Source organism: Fringilla coelebs, assembly GCF_963513975.1.
Source record: "Fringilla coelebs genome assembly, chromosome: 3".
In the NCBI taxonomy this organism is placed as follows: Eukaryota; Metazoa; Chordata; class Aves; order Passeriformes; family Fringillidae; genus Fringilla; species Fringilla coelebs.
In genome coordinates, this window is record NC_140030.1 from 31,908,496 (window position 1) to 31,933,000 (window position 24,505).

At 40.3% G+C, this 24,505-nt stretch overlaps 1 protein-coding gene across 5 annotated transcripts in view; it reads right to left on the bottom strand.

Moving 5' to 3' along the window:
- Positions 1-4,432: 4,432 nt before the first annotated feature.
- The window catches only part of FILIP1 (filamin A interacting protein 1), a 101,291-nt gene continuing 81,218 nt past the window's right edge, over positions 4,433-24,505 (bottom strand). For 3 of the 5 annotated variants that reach the window (XM_084201811.1, XM_084201810.1, XM_084201812.1), the window contains 3 exons: positions 18,970-21,775; positions 12,929-13,152; positions 4,433-5,251 (listed from right to left, as the gene is read on the bottom strand). In XM_084201811.1, the coding sequence (XP_084057937.1) occupies positions 12,946-13,152; positions 18,970-21,775 (3,013 nt within the window). In that variant the 3' untranslated portion in view covers positions 4,433-5,251; positions 12,929-12,945. The other 2 variants (XM_084201814.1, XM_084201813.1) reach the window with 2 other exon arrangements.

Below are 24,505 nucleotides of genomic sequence, written 5' to 3' on the forward strand. Positions count from 1 at the left end.
TCTAATATCTAATTTGAATCTCCTTTGTCTCAGCTAAGGCCATTTCCTGTTGTCCTCACTGCAGGCCCGGCAGAACAGACCAGTCCCCGCCTCACCCCAGCCTTTCCTCAGGGAGTTGTAGAGAGAATTATGCTCCCAAACCAAAACCTCGTTTTCTTCAGGCCGAAAACCCCCAGCTTCCTCAGCTACTCCTCATAGGATGTGTTCTATGTGCTGACCAGACAGGCTCTGCTCCGTGAGGATTAGGATTCCAGACTTAGGGCAGGGGTCCTGCCACCTCATGCCCAGGGTTGGGGTAAGATCCGGGCCCGCAGCCTTGTCATCTCCTCTCAGTGCTGCAGGAGCATTGCCCTTCATCCTCCCTGTTGGCATGCTGCCCTTCATCCTCCCTGTTGGCACATGCTGACCCAAGGCAGCATCCTTGGGTCAAAAACGAAGAAGTCAGCTTCGGCTTCCTACCCTCATAAATAGGATTACTGCCACTGTAAAGATGTAGTAATGCACAAGAGTTTTGAGAGCTCCTCTTAATGGAGCAGTGTGTGCCAGCCGCCACTTTTGGGAGTTGTTCTGCTCTGTACTCCTGCTCTGCTGTCAGGAGGTGTGAGTGAATCAGTGCAGTGAATACAGAATCACAGAGCAGGTAAGGCTGGAGGAGACCACAGTGGGTCATCTGGTCCAACCCCCCTGCTCAGGGTCATCCCAGAGCACATGGCATAGGACTGCATCCAGATGGTTTATGAACATCTCCAGTCAGGGAGACTCTGCAGCCTCTCTGAGAAATCTGTTCTAGTGCTCAGTCACCCCACACTGAAGAAGTTCTTCCTCATATTCAGGTGGAACTTCCTGTGAATCAGTTTCTGCCTGGTGCCTCTTGTTCTGTTGGTTGGCACCACTGAGAAGAGTCTGGCTCCCTCTGACTCAACACCCAGCCTTTAGGTACTTACACACATGGATGTTGTTTCTCCTTAGGAGCTAATCTGACTGCATTAAATAGACATCACAGAATCAGTTAGGCTGGGAAAGACCTCTGAGATCATTGAGTCCAGCCTTTGACTGAACACCACCATGCCAACTACATCATGGCACTTGCTACCATTTACAGTCTGTTCTTTAACACCTCCAGGAACAGAGACTCTACCACCCCTCCAGGGCCACCTGTTCCAGTGGTTAAAACCCTTTCCATGGAGATGCAGTCACCTTGTGGAACGCAGTGCAGGAGTATGTACTGTATCCCAGAATACCTGCTTTAGCAGGCTTTGCTCAAGCTAATGCGACCTTGAAAGTCCATGTTTGTCACTTCACTGGCATTTCTGCATTAAAGTCTGTTTTGTGAGGACTCTCTAGTCCTTCCTATGCAGGACCCCAAGAGTGCTGCCAAATCCACATTCAGCAAATATTCATGTATTTACTTGATTTCAAAGAAAAAAGCAAGTGGAACTATTTAATTAAATAACTTTATAATATAGTCCAATCTGAAGACTTTTTAGCTGGCTATGGAACAGTTTATGTAAAATAAATGCCTTTTAGTTCTCTGGAGCACCAGCAGCATCAGCCAAGACCACTGGGGGGAGCCCCTGACTTGTGCAAATGTGTTTCGCTCTGGAGGCACAAAAGGCCTCCTTGACATAGCATAGGAAATTCGGATATATATTTTAGATTACTAAAATATAAGTATTAATTCGTTGCCTAAATAATTATATAGGGTACAAAAGTTAATCATATTTCTTGCAGTATCTATGCTAAAACTATATTTCATTCCTAATTTATCTTTTCCACTACCTTGTTGGCCCCAACTTTTGCTGCCATCCCCCCTAAATAAGCCCTTTGTCTGTAGTACCACCCTTTTCTTTATTATCTTCTGTTTGCCATTATTACCTTCAGCTATAGTAAATTTTTTTTCCCAGAGCGTCACAGAGAATCCAGAGATGCAACCTGGGATCCCAAGGGAACAAGACTGCTTGTAAACCTGTGGTGAGAGATGGCAAGAAATTTCCCTGGCAGCAGGATAATCAAGGGGCAATATTGGGAAGCTGGGACCTGATGCTCTCAGGTGTGAGAAGACTGGCAAGAAAGGGCGTGTTAAATTTGTCTAATTATATTTCACAACAAGACAAAAAGAAAACTCACAGGCTGTAGAGTTTATCTCTAGAAATCTAAGTATTTGAGATTTTTTCATGGATTGAAACTTTATATTTTATCACTATAATTATACTACACAGGTCTTTCAGTCCTCCTTGGATGGTAAGAGATCTCTAAGCAAGAAGCAGACCTTTCACTGATTTTTCTATTGCTTAACAGCTTCTGATATCTATAGCATATATCTATATATATCTAATCTATATTTCACATTATCTTAGTGTGAAAGCTCTTCCCAATTGCCTCCTTTAAAATTACAGTACTTGTAGAAATTAATCACATTGTTAGTCTATATTAATAGATTTCTTCCTGAGTGTCCCCAAAATACAGGCTAATTATGTGGCTAATGCACTTTTTTTGACATATTTATCTTAGACTCATATCCAAGTTAGGTAATGTAAAAAATTGACTAGGAACATAAATGCAAGATGAAATCACCGGTCTCCTACTCCAAAGTGTTGCAGTTCAAAAATATTTTAAAATCCCAATTATTTCAATACACCATGACTATATGTATGCTTTAAACAAAGCTTTATTTTGGAAAGCTTAAAAACCTAATCTAAGTGCAAAACTATAAAAGTTTATGTATTTGTTTATGAATCATAAACTTACACTCATAATTAATTTGCTTTATATTAAAATTTAGACAAGGAAAAATATTTTCTACTTTGACTGGGACCTTTTAAATCTAAACTCAATTTTGGAATACCATTTTACTTGTGTCCTACTCATATTTAAAAGCTGAAGTTTATTCCAGGCATGTCACCATCACTTTCAGATAGCCAGGAATTTCAGTCCAGCTGAGCTTAGTGTAGATCTTACCATGGATAGGTTTCAATTCTCAAGTTATGTTTTGAAAATAGAAGATCTGGGTTACGACAGCGTTCATTCTGCTGTGCAGTTAACTGAAATGTGGCACACACTAAACTTTATTCACCTCAGCTGTATTGCTCTCTAAAAGCTGGAATCTTTCTCAGCTTGCACTAAAATATGATCTACAGACACAGCTATGTTATTGGCATATATTGTCTTTTGTACAAAAAAACCCCACTCTTTAAAAAACATGGTGTACCAGCTAAGTATTAGCTATACGAATGAAATTACTCCTCTGCCAGGATAAGCAGCACTTAATTTTGATTCCTCAGTATGGCTGTATTAGTAAACTCTTCACAATGGAGATCAGTTCCACAAAAGTTCATGTAGGTGCCAGAATATCCTTCTTCTCTAGAGTGTCAGCATTTGCTGCAGAACTCATATGTAAAAGGAAAAACAGCTCCCGTGGCTCCCATGAAGACCAAACTGACTACATAGCAGTGTGATATTCCAGCTTCAAAGATGGACCAACCTAACCATCCCAGTGGGATGCTGCATTAATGCAGTCTTTCTGGCATCTCACAGCACATGTCCTGCAAGCAACACTGTTTTCCTTTCCAAAAAAAAGTAATTTCTCCCAGTAGCTTCTGCAGTTCAAAACCTGCAGTGTTTTAAGTATGTGCCCGTGACTTAGATTAAAAATCATTGGTTGTGAAATATAAAAGAAAAAAAGACCCTCTCTGGATTGCATGTAGCTTTATTTATCATTCATTCAAAAATCATCCTAAGCATAGCTGCCACAGAACTCTCTGGATGCTGTTTGAGAAGCTACAGCCACCAGTGTAAAAGGGGCCCCTCAGCGTGTGGCAGAGTGCCTGGTGTCTAGTCCAGGTGCTAGTCCAGGACTAAAGATTCTGACAGTGCCAGTCAAACACCTCTGCCTGTGCTTTGAAAGCACAAGGTTAGAAACAGTTAGGTCATTAAGGACTTGGTGATTGATCCATCTCTGTATCTTAACTTCTGAGCCTACAAGAAAGATGGAGAGATTTGCATGGGCATGTAGTGCCAGGACAAGAAGGACCGGTTTCAAACTGAAAGACAGTAGGTTTAGATTAGATGCTAGGAGGAAGTTTTTCACTTTGAGGGTGGTGAGACACTGGAACAAAATGCCCAGAGAAGCTGTTTAACAGCTTTCCTGGAAATGTTCAAGGCCAGGTTGGATGGGGCTTTGAGAAACCTGATCAGGTGGCTTCCCTGCCCATGGCAGGAGGATTGGAACAACACAATGTTTAAGGGCCTTCCAACCCAAACCATTCTGTGATTCTATGACTCAGTTTCACCCTGTACATCATTGTGACACTGTATGAGACACCAGTCAAAAAAAGGAACTTCCAAACCCATATTCTGTTCCCATAAATAAATACATAGATGAGCAATGCCAACGTTAAGAAACTGGAGTTTAAATGCAAACACCTGATTACATTTGCATAGTTGGGAAAATTTATTAGTTACAGTGTAATGAAAATCAACTTTTTTGGTACAGGCAGAAGTAAAAACATACTTTATATAGAAAAAAATCACAGCTTTAAAAACTGACTTACATAGTTTAAAATGAGTAAATTTGGTTGTATTTCAAGGCATTGGACTTTAATACTTAATTTTATGCCAAACCATCACACAGTGCAAGAAATATTCTGCGACAAATTCCATACAGCAGTCTTCAGAGTATTTAGTCTCACAGAATCTCATGGTGGCAAAAAAAATATTCTGAATACTTTTCCATTTAAAAAGAAAACATTGCTGAAGTTACATTTTTCTTTCTTCACATACTCTCTATTACAAAAATATCAAATTGCAAATTTGACAGTGTATTCTACAAATAAATGCGTCATAAGCTACAGGAATTGCAACTTTGGCACAGCTACTTTACAAAGTGTATTATAAAAATAAATTATATGGCAAATATCAAACAAAATCAAGCACGTGCCTTAGGCTTTGCAATTAAGAGTGAAGTTCAGCTGGCAGAAAGACTGCTGCTCTCTCTCTGATTAGATACTTTTAAAATAACAGCAAGGCCTTTGATTTTTAAAGCTCTACCAAGAAAAAAAAAAATATATATATAAAACCTAATGGAAGCACTAATACTTCCACAAATAATCAGTAGCACAAGTGACCCTGGTGTTGATGGCAGAGAGCTTCTACAGTGATCCATCCACAGGCATGGAGGGTAGTGCACACAGAGAGCTCTAGCGGGCGGTAACTCATCTAGAGTTCACGCGTAACTGGTGAATGATGACACTCTCTAAAAGAAAAGAGAGCAAAACATTCGGGTTTATGAAACTAAAAACGCATTGCAGCTTACTTTAAAGAAGAACAATTACAGTGGCAGTGCAAGGCATTTTCCTAAAAAATTGTCACAAACTTACTCTCACATCACTGCTTGATAAAACTGTCCTGGCTAATGCTACAAAGGGAAACTAAAGAGGGCCTTGGCTTCCACTTTAGTGTCAAGACCATCATTTGGCTGACCATAGGGAAAAATGAGTAATACAGTTGAAAGGATTGAAGCAAAGGGACACCAAAGTTCCAGTTCCACATCCAAACTAGGTAGAGAAAGACTTGGAGTTAGGTGTCTAGTATATTGTCTAAGCAATGTCACAATGTCATCATAAATCTGGTGGCAATTCATAAATAGGCATGAGGAAGAGGTATGGGGTCCTTTCTCATTTTTTTAATTTAAACATGGTTTATAAACCCATGCTGTGTTTATTCAGCAAGTCTTCTTGCTAAATTTTGCTACCGACTTTAATGGGGATAAATTTCAGCCATGGCATGCAAAACTGTGTGTTGGCATTTTCTTTAAAAGGCTAGATTTAATTTTGCCCTGTGTGTAGTATCAGAGGTCCCTGACCCTGATTAATCTGCTGAAGTACTAATGGCCTGGCCTTCTGTTCTTCTACCTATATATACAGCTCTTAAAGGCAACTTTTTTAATATAAGAATTTAACTGTCAATTAACATTTTTCTCTGAAAAGGTCTATTTTATGCATTTGAAATAATGTAACTGTACCAATACTAATTAAAGCATACAGTTATATATTTTCAGAAATATTCATCTTAATTGAAATTGCTTTTGTTACCTTCCTTCCTTAATAGTATGAAGATTTTTCAAAATTTACAGGACCCAAGAAATGACACTAATTATATAATTTTTGCCCTTTTTATTAATATATATCTATAAATTTTATATAAATATATATCTAAATTTTGCATTTTTGTTGGTTTCTGCCTTTATGTGCTTCCTAACTAATATTTGCAAGGTGTTTCATGAAGTTACATTCTAAGAAGAAAGAAAAATGAAAATATTTTCCATGTACTCTTACTGCCAAAACTTTGCCACTAGATGGCAGATCCCAGTACTGCTTTTCATACGTAGTGAAGTAAGAGCAGGGCTGCGGCAACGTCCAATAAAATATTTTAAGGCAAATGAAATAATAGAATTTCCCAAACTGAAAGTATTACTTTTCCATAAAATTTATCAATAACAAAATATTTTCAACAAGAAATATTCCAACAAGTTCCACCATATTTGAGCAGTGTATGTGAAAGAACCCCAAACTATTGCATGATTTTACCTTACTGTTCTAACCATGCTGTTCTAACTTGAAGCTCTTGTGGAATATGATGTTAAAAGCTACACTTACAAAATATTTTCTTAATATTAAAAATATTATTTTTAAAAGAAAAAATTATCTTTTTAATATTCACTGTGCACATTTAATAACGACAAAAAATCAAAAAAAATGGGCAGCAGAAAAATATCATGCTCCTTGTTAAGACTCAGTTACTGAATAAACAGCAAAACTACAGTCGGTGTCTGAATCAGACACCTTTCTCCTACAGACCCAAAAAGTAACTGTGCAGAAAAAAGTAGGAGAAAAAATATTTTTTTAAAAAATCAAGTAATTTCCACTGATATTTATCTTTCATTCATTTTTCACATGCGTAGAGAACACACACTCTAAATTTGTCTTAGCTGTTTCTATTTGAAATCCTTACATATTGATTTGTATGTATGAATATATATATATTATGTACACACGTGCACACACACACAGAGGTGTAGTCACTAAAAGAGGTGTCTGAACAGCTACTAAGCTAAAATTAGAGTAGGGCTGATTTTGTCAGAGTTCTTTTGGGCCACCCTCTAGGAATATGATTATATTTGAAGGATATGATTAAATAAATTTTTCTAGGGTTCTAGATGGGAATATTTCAAGGATCTAAGTATTCACTTAAACAAAACAATTTATTTTAATGACTGAAAAAGAAAATGAAGTTAATGTAAAACAGCTAATTCTGCTTTCAGTCCTACTGATGTAAAGCAGAACTTCTCGAGTAAACACATAAGGATACCGGTTCATATAATGAAGCACATCAAGTGACATTTTAACATATAAAGTTTAATTTCTCCTTACAATATATACAAGTATCACCAGATAATACAAAAATGAATGTAGCATAGACAATGCACACCCAAGCAACAGAAGAGAATCATACATCAGTATTTCTGTTTTTAAAATCCCAAGGAGAGGGTTTTTTGTTTAGAAAACCATTTACACCTGAGTGTTTCATACCCTAGAGCTGATAGATCTGCACCTGACAGTAGTTAACCCTGGTTACATTTTAAGGAAAAAAAGCCAAGGTAAGAGCAATGTGTAGGGAGTAAGATTCAAAGTGAAGTTAATATCTATAATGAGAAATATTGCATATAATTTTGCCCAAGAGAGCTCAAGCAAAATAAGGAGAAAGAGGGTAACTTACACTGACACAGGAGAGAAAACCATTCCCCTAAATGAAAGCAAGTTCAAAAGATGAGCTCACAAAAATTCCTGCCAGCAAACTATGTGTTTCAAAGCAACTCAATGAAATTGGCCACTGATGTGTGATGGGAACATATAATTGGTCTGAAAATTGTCCTGACTGTTGCAGCTTATGCCAAGTACCTGAAACCCAGCTGGACAGTAGCTTATTCTATTTAAAGACCTGCTCTTCCTAATCTGATCAGAATTACTGAATATTCATGTAAATACTGAGCATATTTTAGAATCTTCATGGCATATTTCAAGCTGTGACATATGACTTGGCATCCTGTGGGTATGTATCAACATATGAATGTGGCTTTAGAGATTACTCCCATGGTGGTAATTACTATGTGCTATAAGTGGTTTGAGGCTTAATTACAGTGACGTGTTCTCATATTACAAAGAGTCACAAAGTGTTTGGTTTTTGAAAAATCATACTAACAGGTGTCACAAAAGGAAAAAAGGTGAGCAAAGTAAATCAAAATCTCTATTTTTCTTCTGCCATTTGCTTAGGATGTTTACTATTCTGAGAGAAATCCCTCTAGGTATTACAACTGAAGCTCTGTGCTCCTTTTTCAGTCACACTTACTCCAAGTATTGATCTGCTAATGAGTACATTAGCAATACCCCTAATGTAGCAGTAAGTCTGGTGATGGGATCTAACTCAGGGAACACAGTAGAAAACTTGCTAGGAACTGAACTTAAAATCAGAGAGATCATCTGAAGAACTGAGGGTGCACCTTCTCAGTCCATGTGTGCTGCTCATGAATGGGCTGCCATTTTCTGTGCTCTCCCTCCTCTCCACCTTACTGCTGGTGCTAAGCCATGTATTACTACTACTGGGCTTGAGTTATAACAACTGCTTATATGGCCATGTCATCAGCCAATACAGGGCTTCTCTCCAGCTGACACTGAATATGACTAAAAGTACAACGATTACTCAGTCATCTTACTTCCTGACAAAGCATTGTAACTCTCATGATGATTCTGAGTGCATTATTTTGCTACTGAAATTGTTTCACTTCATTACAAAAAAACCCAAACAAAATGACAGAAAAAAAGTTAAGAGAGAGAAAGCATAAGGATGAGTGATTCCAAATGATCATTTAGGAAGGCTTAGTTTATTACTCATTATAATCCAGTAATGTAGAATACATGAAAGCCCTGTAAATAAAGCCCTAATATTATCCTTTGGATTGATGTGTCAGAGATTGATTCTTTGGTGCCTAGTAAAATCTGAGGTCTGAACAAAGCTTGTCCTTGTGGCATTTATGACATCACTCTTGTGTTCATTCTTTGATGCTGTATGAAGGGGAGCTCATGCCCTACTCTTCCACACAGTGAGACACTGCTAAGGTCTTGCTCCTCTTCTCTGCTGCACTTTTCATTAAACTGGAAAAACTTCTTATTCTGGAGATCCCTATTGCTCTGTCAGGTTTGCATGAAATTGGTTGGTTGTTCAGTGTTATTCATTAGGGAAGGAGAGATGGAAGGATGGATGAACACAGACACTTCATCTTATAAGCCTCCTTTTCAACAGGGCCAGGCTTAAAGGCAGCCTTTGGAACAGGGAGACAGATCTGGGGAGGGCTCCCTCCTAGCTCAATATCCTGACCCCTCAACCACTGCCTTGTTTCTGCTCAGTGAATACTGAAGCATTTCATGCAGAACGGCACAGCCTTTCCAGGAGGGAATGAGAATGCCACCTTCTTCCTCCTCAGCTGTCAGTGCCACTAGTGAACCTGCCTGCAGCTGATGTGGCTTTGAGTCTCCTCAGATTCTGTCTCCTACCTGTGAAAAAAGGTTTCAATCAAAAGCTTTTGAAAATAAGCAGCACTACCCCTGCATTTGTGTGGTATTTGATCTACTAGAAGGCATTCATGGTCCTATAGTCATTTGAAAACACCACCTGCTTTCCTGTGCCCTCCTTCTTTCTTTTTCTGGCCTGTGAGCCTGGCACTAAGTTATGTTAAAGCCAGCCTTTAAGCTTTTTTGCTAGATTCCTTTTAATTCAGATCAGTTCCCCAGTTAAATTCAAACACTTGTGCTGGCTCAAAGCACAACCACATAGTCAGTGAGTACTTTCTTGGCTGAAGGTGACAAAGACAGGACTACAGCTTTTCAATCCAGTGTGGAGTTATATCCTGACTGTAAGTGACCATGAAATCCTGGCTTGACTTAAAAGCCTCGGAGAAAATACAAGAATACCTGCATTTTGGATCTCAGTGAGGTATAGCAGCTGCAGTGCTACATTTAAGTCATAACAGAAACACTGACTAGATAAGGTCCGTGGAAGAACATGAGGAAGATCTTCAGGATGCCTCCTGGGCTTAGGCATTGTTTTTAGATTTGGTTGTTTAAATTGTCTTTTGGACCTGACCTACTGAATAGAGTATCTTACTGCAATCACTAAACACATCTGTCTTCAGATTCAGAGGAAATTTCAGTGTAATACAAATAGTTAGGCTTGAACTTTTAAGACTTCTGAACTATAAGCTTTCTTTTCTCTTCATCTTACCCTTCTTCTACTTCAGGAAACAAGAATATTAGGTCAATTAAAACAGATGTCAAAAGTTTTGAATATAACAAAATACCTGGTTTTATCTAACACTTTAGCCAGCTACCAGATTCCAACTCTTTAGACTTCTGCTGCAGAGCAAAAGTCCATTTTTGTTGTGTAGCCCCTGGGGAAAAATAACAGGATCCTAAGTCTCACTTATCTGGAATTTCTGAAGTCTGTCTCATCAAATCCTTCTGACTCTACAGGAACAACTCCCTTTGCAGCCTGTGCCTGCAATTCTGGCTCCAGCTGTGCCAGTTTGTGTGGCCTAGATTTCAGGTACTGTGAGGCTGACTTGTTTCTTCAGGTGAATTAGTTTCTTAGGCCTCAAACAAAAACGAAATTTTCAACCACAGGCACACATAGAACATTGAATATGGCAACAGTTAACTAAGGAACTAAGTTTCTTTGACAGAAGGAAGGCTTAAGGCAGCTGTATCAAGCTACATTAGCTTGGAGATCATGTTTGCATTATAATTTGACTGTTTTGACCTTAAAACTTCTTCAGTAACAGTATTTAGAGTGAATATCCAGAAAAAAAACCCATTTTTTCCCTTTAAATATCTGTTAAAAAGTCTGTGTTACAAAAAGAACAGTAAGATCTCAGCAACAATTTATTGACATACTGAGGCTTTTAAGTGATAAGGATTCCTTGAGAGGATCTGATGTATTTCTGACATATTAACTCACATTGCTTGCTAATTCCAGTTTCCAAGTTTTATCTGAAATACTGGGAATAGGAGTTATGAAAAAATGCTACTAATACTAATCTGATTTTTGGATGTCATAGGAACTAGAACCTTAAAATTAACAGGCATTTTAGGTGCTACACATGTAAAAAAACAAAACCTACTTTTTTTTAATGTGGCAAAGCAAAAATGTCCTTCATGTGAATAATAAAATGCCAGCTTTACAATGGGATAATTGTCATATCTGGATGTGAAATTGGAGAGCAATGCAAAGCAGATGGAAAACTAAACATTGCTTGGATTGAGTAATATTTTGTTGACCTTCGGTGACAGAGTTCTTCCATCAAAAATCTTCTCCCAGACCAAATTTCATATTTCACGCACCAGTGCATTTTCCTTTCTGTGAATTTTATTTCTAATTTATTGGTGTTCTTCCCAACTTGCTTTCTGCTTTAACCACTGGGCCCTTCACAGCTTGCTGAGGTGGCTGAAGCATTATACAACTTTAAACCCATCATTTATTGGTCTGCTCAGTTTCATTTCTTTTGGTTGTGACTTTCTTCTGTGAAAACTGATCGCTTAATGGAAATGTGCTTTAATAACTCTACTGTTATTAAATAAACAATCATAACAATCATCAGCATCCACACTATTTCCATGCTGGAAAAATTCCTTAAAACATGCTTAAAAAATGCAAACATACAGATGAGGAAATCACAAAGAGGGAAGGAAAAATTATTAATCACCATGGTATTGTAAGGCAGTCTTCATTTTATGACAAAATATTTTAAACAACTGAAAACCAAGGGTAATTTCCTTACCAAACCCTCTCTCTGTCATTGTACCTGAGCTGTGCCTTTAGACAGCAATTTCTGCCACCAGCAGGCTGTGCTAACTAACCCTCTAAGACATAAGGATGCTTGGCAAGTAAGGTTTAAATGTAAGACCCAACCAGGAAAACTGAAAACCTAGTAAGGTCAATGGAATGAGTTGCTTCATAGCCATTAGTGGTCTTTGGAGCAGGCACAAATGCATTGTATTGATTTTTGCCATATAGTGTTTCTCAAGCTTTCGCTGAAGACTAAACACCTTCTGGCTCACAAGCCTTCATCCGAGCCCTGAGCTAGCAGTATTCCAGTGTGTGGAAGTCAGGGACCTGGTTCTAAGTGTTGTCTACAAGTGTTGACTCTCTCTGGAAGAATTAAAGTGCTGCCAAACATTGTGCAACATCCCTATGTCCCTGAATTTAGTAACTATCTGGAGAAAGCAGCTCACCACTGAGAAATAGTGATTTTCATGGGAGGCTCCTAGAGAGGAGGCCACATGGTCACATGGTGCCCATCCTTCCTCTCTTCCCCTCCCACACACGAGGTACTGGCTTTCATTAAAACAGGACCTCAAGTGCGCATGGCAAGTCTTCTGGCATTGCTTCCCTAGGCCATGTGGCATTTCAATAATGTGATCAAGGCAGGAAGGAAAGTAGAGCATGCAGCAGTAAAGGTGGAAAGTGATCCGTTAGGGTGGAAAATAATCTAGTAAAAGTGACCAAACTTCCTTTGACCTACTCAAAAGTGACCAATCTATCATTAAGAATTCCTGATATAGATTAATAACCTATTTCAGTTACACATTCTCACTTCCTAGACTGAAAACCTTCCTGGCATAAAATTGCCTTTTTGACACCTTGGGTTTTTTTTAACTTGAGTAAGAAAACAAAAGGATTTTGTTATTTAAGTAGTCAGTGCACACACTTATTAGTTTGCTGTTAAGTGATAGCTGCAGGACTTTGTTAGTACAGGCAAACGTACAGCTACACAGACAGGGGAGCTGACTTCCATGGCAGCAGTAAAACCTGCAGAACGTACCCCCTGAGCCACCGCCATCAGCCCTGACCCCCGCCCAGGGAGGCAGAGCTGCTGGCTGAAGATTTCTTCAGTTCTATTTTCATAGACTGAGTCTCAGCACGAGGCTCGAATTTTGTCACATTTCCTGCTCCTGGGGCTGCCACTACTGCCTTTCCTGCTTTCATACCTTTTGACACAGGAATGCGGGTGGGTGTAGGTCTCGGGGATGACCCATCCTGTCCTGTCTGCAAAACAAAGAGACAGAGAAAAATGCAGTGAATTAAGGACTTTTTCTCATACATGCTCATCTTTTACTTTGCTTTGGTTCTTCATTTACCTCTTGAACAACAATATCCCAAATCATTATTAGCAAAGTAATATTCACACTTGGAATCTGGCCATGGCACATACTGCTAGAGTAGGGCCAAAGGCACAGTTGTGATCAAACAAGTTTCCCAGAGGTGAGGTGCAGTGTTTTGAATCAAGATGTCACAAGGATGGGAATTTGTGCAAACCTCCCAGTCTACAGCATGATAAAGTACAAGATGGCCTTAGAGGCTGCTACAACATTGGCTTGGCTGTCAAGACAAGTAAAGACAGTCAAATATTAGCATCCTGTGTAACACTAGCACAGGTCTTCAGAACAGCACAGTCAGGTGAGGCTAATGATGAACCAAGGGTAACTGCCAAATTTTAGTATCTGGGGCATGATCACTCCGCATTGTAAATAAAAGTGAATTTTACTTCCCAAAGAATGCTGAGCTCATGGCTGGGGCCACTTATTTCTGCACTGAGAAGAGCAGGGGGTTGGGAGAGAAACAGACAGAGAAAAGAGCTGGATTTCCTTTTTCCTGTGGCTGTGGCAGGAGGGATGTAGGAAAGGGCTCTCCCAGTCCAAGCACAAATCACAGCTTGAGAAACTCTGGTGAGGGTGAAGCTGCTAACCCAGATTTCCAAGGATACCTCAAGGCAGTGTGGACATGGCCATTTTACTATCTCTTCCAGTCTTCTGCCCTGGAAAACAGCCTAGCAAGCACACTTATCCTCAAGTTTGAGCAATTCAGAATTAAAAAAAAAAAAAAAAAAAAAAAAAAAGAACAGCGTGAACAGCCCAAGTAGTTGGCTTGCAGGCAGACCCAACACAGCTCCTGTGTCCTTCTGGAGCCCCAGCTGGAGACCAGGCCAGAGCTATCCCGTAGCTTTGGCCAGATGTGTGTACTCTTCAAGGTCCAATCTGGAGCTACCCCATATGAACCATGACTTAAAAAAAATACTTATAAACATGACAATTCTGGAAGGAAAATTGGCTTTATCTCCTGCAGAGTGCAATACAGACACAAACGATAATGGTGACAACATCGGTGTCTTAGATAAATTTCATATGTGACTGACATTTCTGTTCAGATTATGGATAGAGACTTTGATCTCACAAAAGAGAACAATTCTCCTAAAATCCTGTAATCCTAGCTAGACCCACCTGCTAAATTACTAAACTCTGCAATTTATGACATATAAACAAAGTAAAAACAGCTAACATAGACTGGATTGGGGGCCTACGTCAGCTGCAACATGCATTTGTACATTTACTTTAAAATGCTCTACAAATGTTTTTCAGCCAGTGGCAGCAGAGTTTTCTGTCTGCATCCTGAGCATGCAAAGGAAAACCATTCCTTAATCTTCTAAGAACAGTTCAAAACCCCATGTGTACACTCAAAAAAAATCACAATTGGAAAACTTGAATGCTGTCTGCCTGACAGGAAGGAAGCCATTTTCAATAACTAAAAGCAAGATTTACAATAGCAGTCTAAAGGCTAATATGGAACTCACATGTAGATGTCAAAACAAGTTAGGCCCATACAATTCTGTAGGGCAAAACATGCAAATGCATTCCATCAGCCTTGGAAAATATGTCAACATCCCAGGGAACCCAAATGACAAACATCTTGTACTCCCTGAAAGAGTCCCACAGTGAGTAAACATGAGGCAATCAAATGGAGTAGCTGGAATCTCAGGCATTTCTTCAGCTTTATTCACATGTAAATTATTAACTAAGGATTTGGGCGCTTTCAAGTTACTAATTTCAAGCCTAAATCACTCAAAAGCACTTTGAAAAGAAGTCTAACTTGCTTTACATTTCTTAGTTGCCTTCATTCCAGCATACTAACGGTGTTGATTGCATGGAAGCTAATGCCTGCTTCCCAGGCAGCTGCAACAGCATTTTGTGTTTGCCAAGTGAGATGGCACAAAGGTGCCTGCCCAGCCAGCTGTCCCCTTGGGCGCGGGAAGGGGCAGCAAGCAGACACATCCAGCCCTTGTCTGTAGCATCTGTGGCACAGAACCCACAGGACTGCCTGTCTCTCCATCATTTCTTCCAAGAACTCAAAGCCATTCCTTCAAGCTGTTTGTCTGTAGGCTGCTGTCTTCTGGTTGGTCCCGGAATGTGGCTCCAACCAGAACCTAACCCTTACACAGCTGGAATGGAGTGCCCGAGATGCGGCCCTGTGGGACACTGGGTGATGCAAGCTGGATCTGAGCTGGCAAGGCAGGACATGGTGCTGGAACAGGGACCCAGTGAGGTTACACAAGACATTATTGAGACTGAGAAGAACACCATAGCAGCTGCTATGGCGCAGTCATAATCAGCTCTCACTGCAGATACAGGTGTATTAACCTGTGAAGTTGCAGTAAGGTTGGGCAGTCCCATTAAAGGAAAAAAGCAAACTGAGCATACAGAACATGCAGCATGTTTGAATAGTTTGTAAGAGATCCTGCTTGGTGCATTTTAGACTACTTGACAGCACTGAAAATGGCACTAAAATAAAGTATGTTTAGGTAACTTTATACTGGAAGTGTGGGACTTGAGATCTAGTCAATACAGTCAGCAGAGCCAGCGGGCAATTCAGCTCACACAGAAGCTAGCCCTGTCTCAGCTGGATCACCCCCCAGTCACCACAAAGCCAGCACAGAGGCCTCAGTGCTGCCAAGGGGAGCACACAGACTACAGACTGACTTACAGACTGACTCAGCTGCCCACACTGAGGCATCTCGTGCCATCTGAGCTGTCCCATCAGCTGCCACTGCAGAAAGGTACAGGTCAGTAATCCCTCCCAGCTTCACACACGTACACAGTTGCCAGCACTTCTCAGTTGCCACAGGCACAAAGCCAGCACCACAACACCTCTGCACAGGCAGGTGAGCTGCTCCCTGCCCCTCCAGGAGCTCCAGCAGCAGCTTAGAACAGACATAGGACACCTACACAGAGCTACACTTAGATGGCAATCTCAAACTAAGTGCTGTCCAATTGCAAGTGGCCTTCCAGCTGCACAAACACTTGTCCCCTTTGCTCTGGCACCCAGCAGCTTCTCAGCTGGGCCCTCCTCCGTGGTCACAGGATGCCCTGCATGGTTGGTGCAGTGCCACCGTGCTGGCTCTGCTGCAGCTGGGATTCCCTCTGCTCCCTGCAGATTTGCATGGCACTGGAGTCACTGTGTACCCTGGCAGCATAAACAGCTGGCACTGAATGCCAGGCTTGGAGGAGGTGGGGAGCACAGGGATTAAGTGATTATAGGACTGACACCCATCATGGTAGCCAAAGAAGATCCACATTCACCAGCAATCCTATAACCAAATGTAAGGCCTAAATCAAATAGGATGTAGGTATCACAGTTTTGGGGTTTTTCCCAAAGAATACTTGGGTTTATTCTGCGGGATTTTTTCTGCAAACTATATGAACTGTCCTGGGAACAGAAATTTGGGCCAAAGTGCTAAGGGAAGACTTACAAGCAGGCTCATTTTGGTCTCCATATCCCCTGGTCTCTGTGGTCCATTTGCAATTAAAAAAAAAAAAAAAAATTACATCCTAAGTCTGCTAGGATAGTCCAAGTATTTTCCTGGGAGTGAGTTTGACTCTAATCAAGCTAAGGAGGACTAAACACCATTTTTTCTGTTTCTATGGGAACCATCCAAATCCATAGGCTGCCATAAAAAAGGCATTAATACATTGCACAAAGCATCTTGTGTGAGGAGAGTTAAAACAAAAATTAAAACCAGTGAGCTAAGAAAGCAGCTGTGTATCAGTTCATCTTGTTCGATTTTATTAACTTAAACCCTCAAAACTGTATCTGTTGGTTTCGTCTAGGGTTACTGAGTAAATGATCACAGCTTGGGTTTTCTGACTAGGGGCAGTGAAGTGTGTTTGTAAAGTTGTCATTTGCAAAACAGATGGTGGATACACTTTTTTTTCTTTCCAAGAGGCTGGGGAGGAAAAGACACATTTATGCTTGTTCAAAAGTTGCCTGCTCAGCTGACAAGGGACATTAAAAAACAAAGGGAAGCATAAGATAAAGTAAATCTTATGGCTGAACTATTTTCCTTATATTCCTAATCAGGGAGGATAAAGTGAAGAAAGAAGCCAGTTTTTAGCAAGAAAAAAAAACTAAACAAAAAAGTTTTGTCTGCCATGGTTCACTGCATCATCACAGTAGAGACAGACATTTAGTTAAAAGAAAAAGTTTCAAAAAAAGTTTTCCAGGCTTCTGAGAGACAAAGGAGTTTGTAAATTAATTCAAGACTTTAAAAAATGAACAGTTGCTTCTAATATGTAAGGGAACACTGTAAAATAAAGTATCTACAATACTTTATAAAGGTGGGAAGAGAGAGCAAGTGCATGCGCAATCCCAAACAGATCTGTGTGATGAATGCAAGCTTTCTTAATTCAGAAGTCTTAAATGGGAATGGCAGCTTCTCTCCAGAAGTGTGAAAGTGTATCTTAAATACATTTTGACATTTCAGCTTGGGAAGAGACGGCTGACAGGCGTGTTGTAGGGCTCTGCTGACTCCAGAGCAGCATGGACAAATGAGTAGGGGATGACTATTCAGTATTTGTCAAGATACAAGAAAAAGGCTGTAACCAATGAAGGTATTGCATAAAAGGTGTCAAACAAAAGAGCTTTTCCAAAGCCCACAGCTGAATTCACTGCCCCCTGATGTTGTGGAAACAACATTGTAAATGAGTTCAAAAAGCAATTAAAAGAATAAATAGAAAAAAACTCTGATATGGTCTATTAAAGACAAAGATGTGGCTACAGGCTCTGGTTCAGAGAAATACCCACCTATTACCAAAACTGGGAACAGACACTGAGGGAAACATTACTGTGTGTTTACCCACTCAAAATAATCTTCCCCTAAGCATCTGTTGCAGACTCTGTCTAGCTAAGTAAGTTTTTGGACTAATACAGTACTGCTAGTTTTCTGTTTTGGTTAAAATCTTTCCCAGGGTACTTCCAACTCAAGCAACAAAAACTTATGTCCAGTAATAAACTGGGGGAGGGCTATCAATAAATACTGCCCACTATGGTTACAGACAGAGGTGGGAAGTCTTTCACTATGAAAAAGAAGCTGGGGTACCACCACAGAAGCCCAAAGAGAAAGCAAAAACAATATGCTACAGGAAGATCTATTGTAATACAGCACTTACAGGAGTTCAGAGGAACAGAAACAGCCCTACTATTCACTGGCTAAAGAGGCTTGGAGCTGTAAGCAATGATAATATGTCTGCTTATTTATTCCTTTGGAGCTCAGTAATATAGCAGATATTAACTGAATTATAAGGGGAATATGGGATTATATCAAAGAAATGCCAGCCTGCATAATTTAGAGTCTAAAGACTTGTCAGCTGAGCCAAAAAAAAACATGAGGCATATTATTTTCAAAATTCAGACATTGCACTCATCAAAAATAAAAATATAGTTTCCTGCTCTGTCATGCCCATTATTCTTTGTCCCTCTGTATCTCACTTGTAATTTTGCTGGGTTGCCATTATGGAAATAACTTTGAAGGGACTTCCTCTGAAAGTTAACTGCTTTGGGAGATAATATCAAAAGTGTACCAGCATCCAACACTGGTACAAAAATACATGAATTGGGCGAATAATTAAGCTTGAGCCAGGAAGAAACGTAGGGAAGACAAGAGTTTCTCCTCACTCCTTCCATTTTCCCTACTGGTGTCTCAAACCCAAGCTACGGCTTGTCCTTCTCCCTGCCATGAAGACCACAACTGCTTACCACTGATTGTGTTCCTCGTGTGGAAGATGTTGTAACAGGCGTGATGGTGATAGTACTTGTCACCTTGCTGGCTGCAGGTCGTGGGGACAAGTTATTCCGAGGCGATCGCAGGACAGTCCCCGTCACCACCTCTTTCTCTGCCGCGATGTTCACCGGCCGGACCGTTATCACAGGGCTCGCGCCGTCAGGCACGGCACTGGGAGAACGTTTAAACTGGGAGCCCAGGTGGATGTGGATTTTGTTGTCCTCTGTCGTAATAATGTTGGCATTGGCGTTGTACTTGCGGATGGGCGTCGGGACGGTTTGCTTTTCTGGCGTGACTTTGAAGACAGCCCTGCCCATGGTCATGTCTTGTGACTGCGGAGAGACGGAGATTTCTGCTGGCGCTGCAGATGTCGATACCGTCATGATCTGAATTGGTGATGCAGGCCTGTCAGCAAAGGGTGCTCTCCCTCCCTCGGGGGACTTCTCCCTGGAGAACGTTGTTATAGTGACTGGAGACATGGAACGATCTGGGCCCATGGGACTTTCACTGCCTTTTCCTTTTTGTGGCATAACATTTGGAGAGGGAATGATGGTTATTCGTGGCTTCTGATTTCCCAAAGTAGGAATGACAGTGGTACTTGAAAAAAATTCCTCTGCGGATGGACTGGTTATCTCCAAAGTTGCTGTACTGTTCTCATGATCTGGTGTCACCCGAATATGAAGAGGCTGACCCTGCTTTGGTGAAAGGACAACTTCCCCAGGATGTGCTGGACTACTGTGGCTTCGGGCTCCTTTATCAGGAGTTGTCTGAGCCCCAGTTTCCCTCTTTTTCATCCATGGTATCCAGGATTTCCTCATAGCAAGCTCATTTGCTGCCGGAGGATATCTCTCAAGCACTGAAGAACGCTCCATGGGTTTTTTCAGACCTACCTGTCGCAGATTGCTCATTATATGATTCTCTTCCTGGAAGGACTTCCTTATAAACACTGCTGGAGTTTCTTCTTCTGCTGCTTCATTGCTGAGAGCATCTGTCTGCACGCCGGTGGACGTCAGGGGAACATCAACCATTCTTCTCCCGTTCATGCTGGGCCTCAGAGCGCGGCTGTAACGCTTAGAAAGCTCCAGCTCTCTTGTCAGGTTCAAAACTTCCTGCCCCATGCTCTTGTTTTTGTTTTCCTCTTCCATAAACCTTTGCTGTAGAACTGAATAATCGACTTGGAGCTGAGAAAGCTGGTCTTCTTTGTTCATGAGCTCATGAATTTTTTCCTTAAGTGCTTGAACTTCTGCTTTCAAATCTCTGCTTTTGGCCTCTTCCAGACGAAACCTGTGCCTCAGCTCTGCCTCCTGGCTCACCACTTCACCTTTTTCAATTGCTTTTGTTTTGGCAATCTGGAGTTTCATCTCCTCCAGCTGTTGAGAAAGAAAATTAGCTTTATCCTGCTCAGTCCTAAATTTCTGCTCTAGCTGATCATACTCATCTTCAGTCTTCATCAAATCTCCTTCAACCACTTCCAGTTGTTTGAGACGTTTTTTCAATCTTTCAATTTCAATGGTAAGTTCCTTAATCTTGTTGTCCTCATGACAAACATGCTCTGCTCCTTTTCTAGTTCGACCTCTTGTAATTTCTCTTTCTACTTCCTCCATACCATCAATTCTTTTCTTTAACAGGTCAACTCTACAGCTTAATTCAGATGATTTTTCTTCTTCACTTCTCAGTTTGCAAATTAACTCATCCCTTTCCTTTGTCAAACTAGATACTTTTTCCTCCATTTCAGATTTCAGTTTCAAAAATTTCTTACTTTCTTCTATCAATTTCTCTGTTACATCCATAACTTTCCCTTGTTCAACTTTAAAATTCTTGTTTAGGCCCTCGACCTTTTTTTCCTCCTGTTTTATTTTTTCCATCATATTTTTTCTCTCATCAACCAACATTACAGTAAACGACTTCAGTTTTGTAAGGTCATCTTTTAAGCTTATTTCAGCCTTTTCCAACTTGCTTTCAGATGTCTCAAGGTCCTTCACTCGAGTCTTCACCACTTCCAACTCATTTATCAAATCCTTAGTCAAATTTTTTTCTTTCTCCAAGTTTAAGTGTAGCTGAGTGCATTCCGACTTACTTTTACTGAAAGCCTCCTCCAGCTTCTCTAATTCTGACATTCTTTTCTGCAGTTTTTCCACTTCAAGTTTCAACTCTTTGCTGTGATGCTCTTCCTCCTGCAGTTTACTTTTCAGCTCTTTGCACTGGGATTCAGTTTTGGTGATCTCTTCATCTTTCCCCTCCATTTCAAGCACGCGCTTGCGGAGGTTTTCCACTTCTGCCATTAAGCTAGAGTTCCCACATTCCCCTTTTGCTATTTTATCTCTTAATTCTTGAAGTTCCTCCTCAGTTTTTTGAAGATTTTTGTTAGTTTCTTCTAGCTCCTCTATTCTGCGAGTCAGCCCCACTAGCTTGAGCCTTAGTTGTCTATTATGTGACTCCTGATTAGCCAGTTTAGCAGTCATCTCCTCATGCTCTTGACAAAATGATGATGTTTTGTGTTCAAGTTCTGCCTCTAATTTCATCAGTTTTTGTCCATCTTCTTTTGTTTTTGCAGTAATAATTTTAAGCTTTTCTTCTTCTTCCTTTAGTTTTTGGGTTAAGTCCTGTATTTTCTGGCTTTGTTGACCAAGTTGTTCAATATGCATTTGTCTTTCATCCACCAGCATGAGTGCAAATGATTTTAGTTTGACTAGTTCTTCTCTTAGTTTATTGATTCTCTTTGTATGCTCCTTCTCCTTCCGGGCTTGATAGATCTTCTCCTGCTCAAGAAGCTTCTTCAACCTGAAACAAGTTAAAAGAGATGTGTTAGACTAAAATGTATATATATATATGTCTGTGTACCTCTCTATTTTTAAAATCACCTTTATTTTCCTTCTTTTTTAAATTAATTCATTAATAATTAAGTAATTTATTAGTTTTATTTAGTCTTCAAGAAATAACTACCTACTACAGTTGTATTCCCAAACCAAGTATTTTGAATTACAGAAGTTGAATGAAAAATACATAAAATCATCTAGCAATCTGAAACACAGTAAAATTTCATACATGTACAGATAACGAATACATCAGGTTTTAATTTCCTTACATTTATTTCTCTGTTAGGATGATGTTGGTAAAAGTATATAATATCCCAACAGGACAGATATTATCTACTCACTAATCCATTTATACCAAATTTGTTTTACAAGGTGAATTCCTCTTTATGTCTTGCATACAGAAAAATGTGTAAAATCAGGTAAAAGATTTAAACTAATTGTCATATGCAGCCACACATAAACAGACCAATCCTGGTTACAAACAAACCAGCAGGACAGAAGATTACAGCAACACACAACTGATAACCATCTGGGCATTGCAGGCAGATGAAATTACCAGGGAGATAAATTTTCCAGCACAGTGACTATTATGCTGAAAGGTCCCTTCTTTCACATTTCATTTAGTAGATGTTGTGAACCACAAGGATCAGACTAGTCAAACCTTTAGCTATAGCTGACCTCATCTGGAAAATGCTCTTCTCTGTATGGTCTCTTCTCTGTATGGTCTCTAAAGCTGCGTTTTCAGGCAATATAAAAGCTCTCCATATATCCAAATTAGGTGTCTCCTCAGAAAGATAATAAAGGCATATATTACCCAGCCTTAGCCATGCAACATGGAGTCATGTAACTATTTTATACCTGTGATTTATATTCAGGATCTGTTGACACCAACATAGGAAGTTCCTGCACATGTTCTAGGCACAGATTTATGAGGCTGGTGATCCTCAATTGAAAGAGGCACAGATAACACAGTGATGTATCCTGACCAATCTAAGAGCCTTATTGTAAAAGCAGCAGCCTAACTTAGACAGACACAGGTATGCACACTGAATTTACTGTGAAACAGTATCTTTTCCAAACGGCTGTCACAGCACCTACGGTTCCCATATCCTCTATCAAGACACAAGGTAATTCAAATCCACTTGCTTTGCCTAACCTAAATCTGAAGCTTCCCAGCTTCTTTTTTATAACTGAAAAGCACATCCAGGTGGTAACAGCAGAGCAATTAATGGCTGCTAATTAACTTGCAGTAATGGAACATCCATATCTTAGCAAAGATCAATTTTTATCAATATTCTTATCTTACAGGTTGGATTGTAGATGACAGCAGGTGGAGCACAGACATACATTCCTCTCTGCTACTCCAGCAATGAAGTGGTGCCAAGGGCCCTGGGGCACAATGTCATACACAAAGGATATCTCCCAGAGCCCTCGCCTAAACTCCACACTCCTAGCAAGAACCAGATTTACTCGGTATTCAGCAACTGTTAATGTTTCACTCCTGGATCCTGGGGGACCAGAATCAAAAGGAACTGGAAAGAAAAGCCATAAGAAAAGAGAAGGAAGTCAGAAAGCAGAACACAGGATGCAGTAGGTAGGGAAGGAGAAGGCTGAAGAATGCGTTTGAAAACAAGACTCGGATAGGATGTGGGAGTAAGAGAATAGTAGGAACCAGCGGTAGAGAGAAAAACAAACAAACATTGCAGCCAACCTTGCTGGGTCACAGATTATTCTCAAAAGAAAAGTCTCTTCAGTTGTGGCAGCTCTTTGGAAAGGACTGAAAAGGCCTGCTGGTGGATGCCTCATTATTGGTCAAGTTAGAATGTCAAAAGGTAAAAAAAGATCCACTGTCACTCACAAAGCATGCACTTTTCACACTGAAGAAGGAACTTTATTAGCATGCAATATATTCCCTAGCTGCTCTGTCACAGTGCTTCATGCAAATGTTTCAGCCAAGAACTTTTCCTCATCTCCCCCAGGCTACATTTTTAAAGGAATAGTATGTACCCTTTCACAAAAATACTGTTTGCCATGACAGAACAGTGTAGTCAAACCTGGTGATGCTCTAAATGACACATCTTCTAAAGTCACAAACATAGGAGAATGTTTCCAGCCTCCCTTGTCCCACAGGAAAATTTTAAGGTGACTTCTATAAATTTAAAAACCCCAGAAAACCTCTTAAAAAAAAATCTTGACACCCAAATGCCTCAAAAACTGTCTTTGATTTGTCATTCCTAGGCCTGCACATGTGATTTTCACCCAGCAATTGCTGGTACACACCAGCCAGGCTGCTTAGCAGAGTGCAAAATAAAGCACTGACCATACGTGATTCCACGTGATTACCTGACAGTCTACTGTGGAATACTGCTGAGAAAGCCACTAAAAACCAATGCAAATACCTGTTAAACTAAGACAAGAAAATGCCACTCCTGAGGCTGAGCAAGAGAAGAAAGCATGTTAACCCTGTCTCTACCTAGCAGGAGTGCTAGCAGTGGGAAATAACCAGCTTGGCCCCCCTGGGAAAATAAAGCAACATTCAGCACTTCATTCTGCCTCAGCTTTAGCACAGGGAAACCACATGTCTTAGGTATGACAAGCCAACTTTCAGAGAAGATACTTAACAATACTTCTGTTTTTCATGTTTATGGGAACAGCTTCTAAAATCTGTGTCTGTGGGGGAGGAATTGGAAGGCAG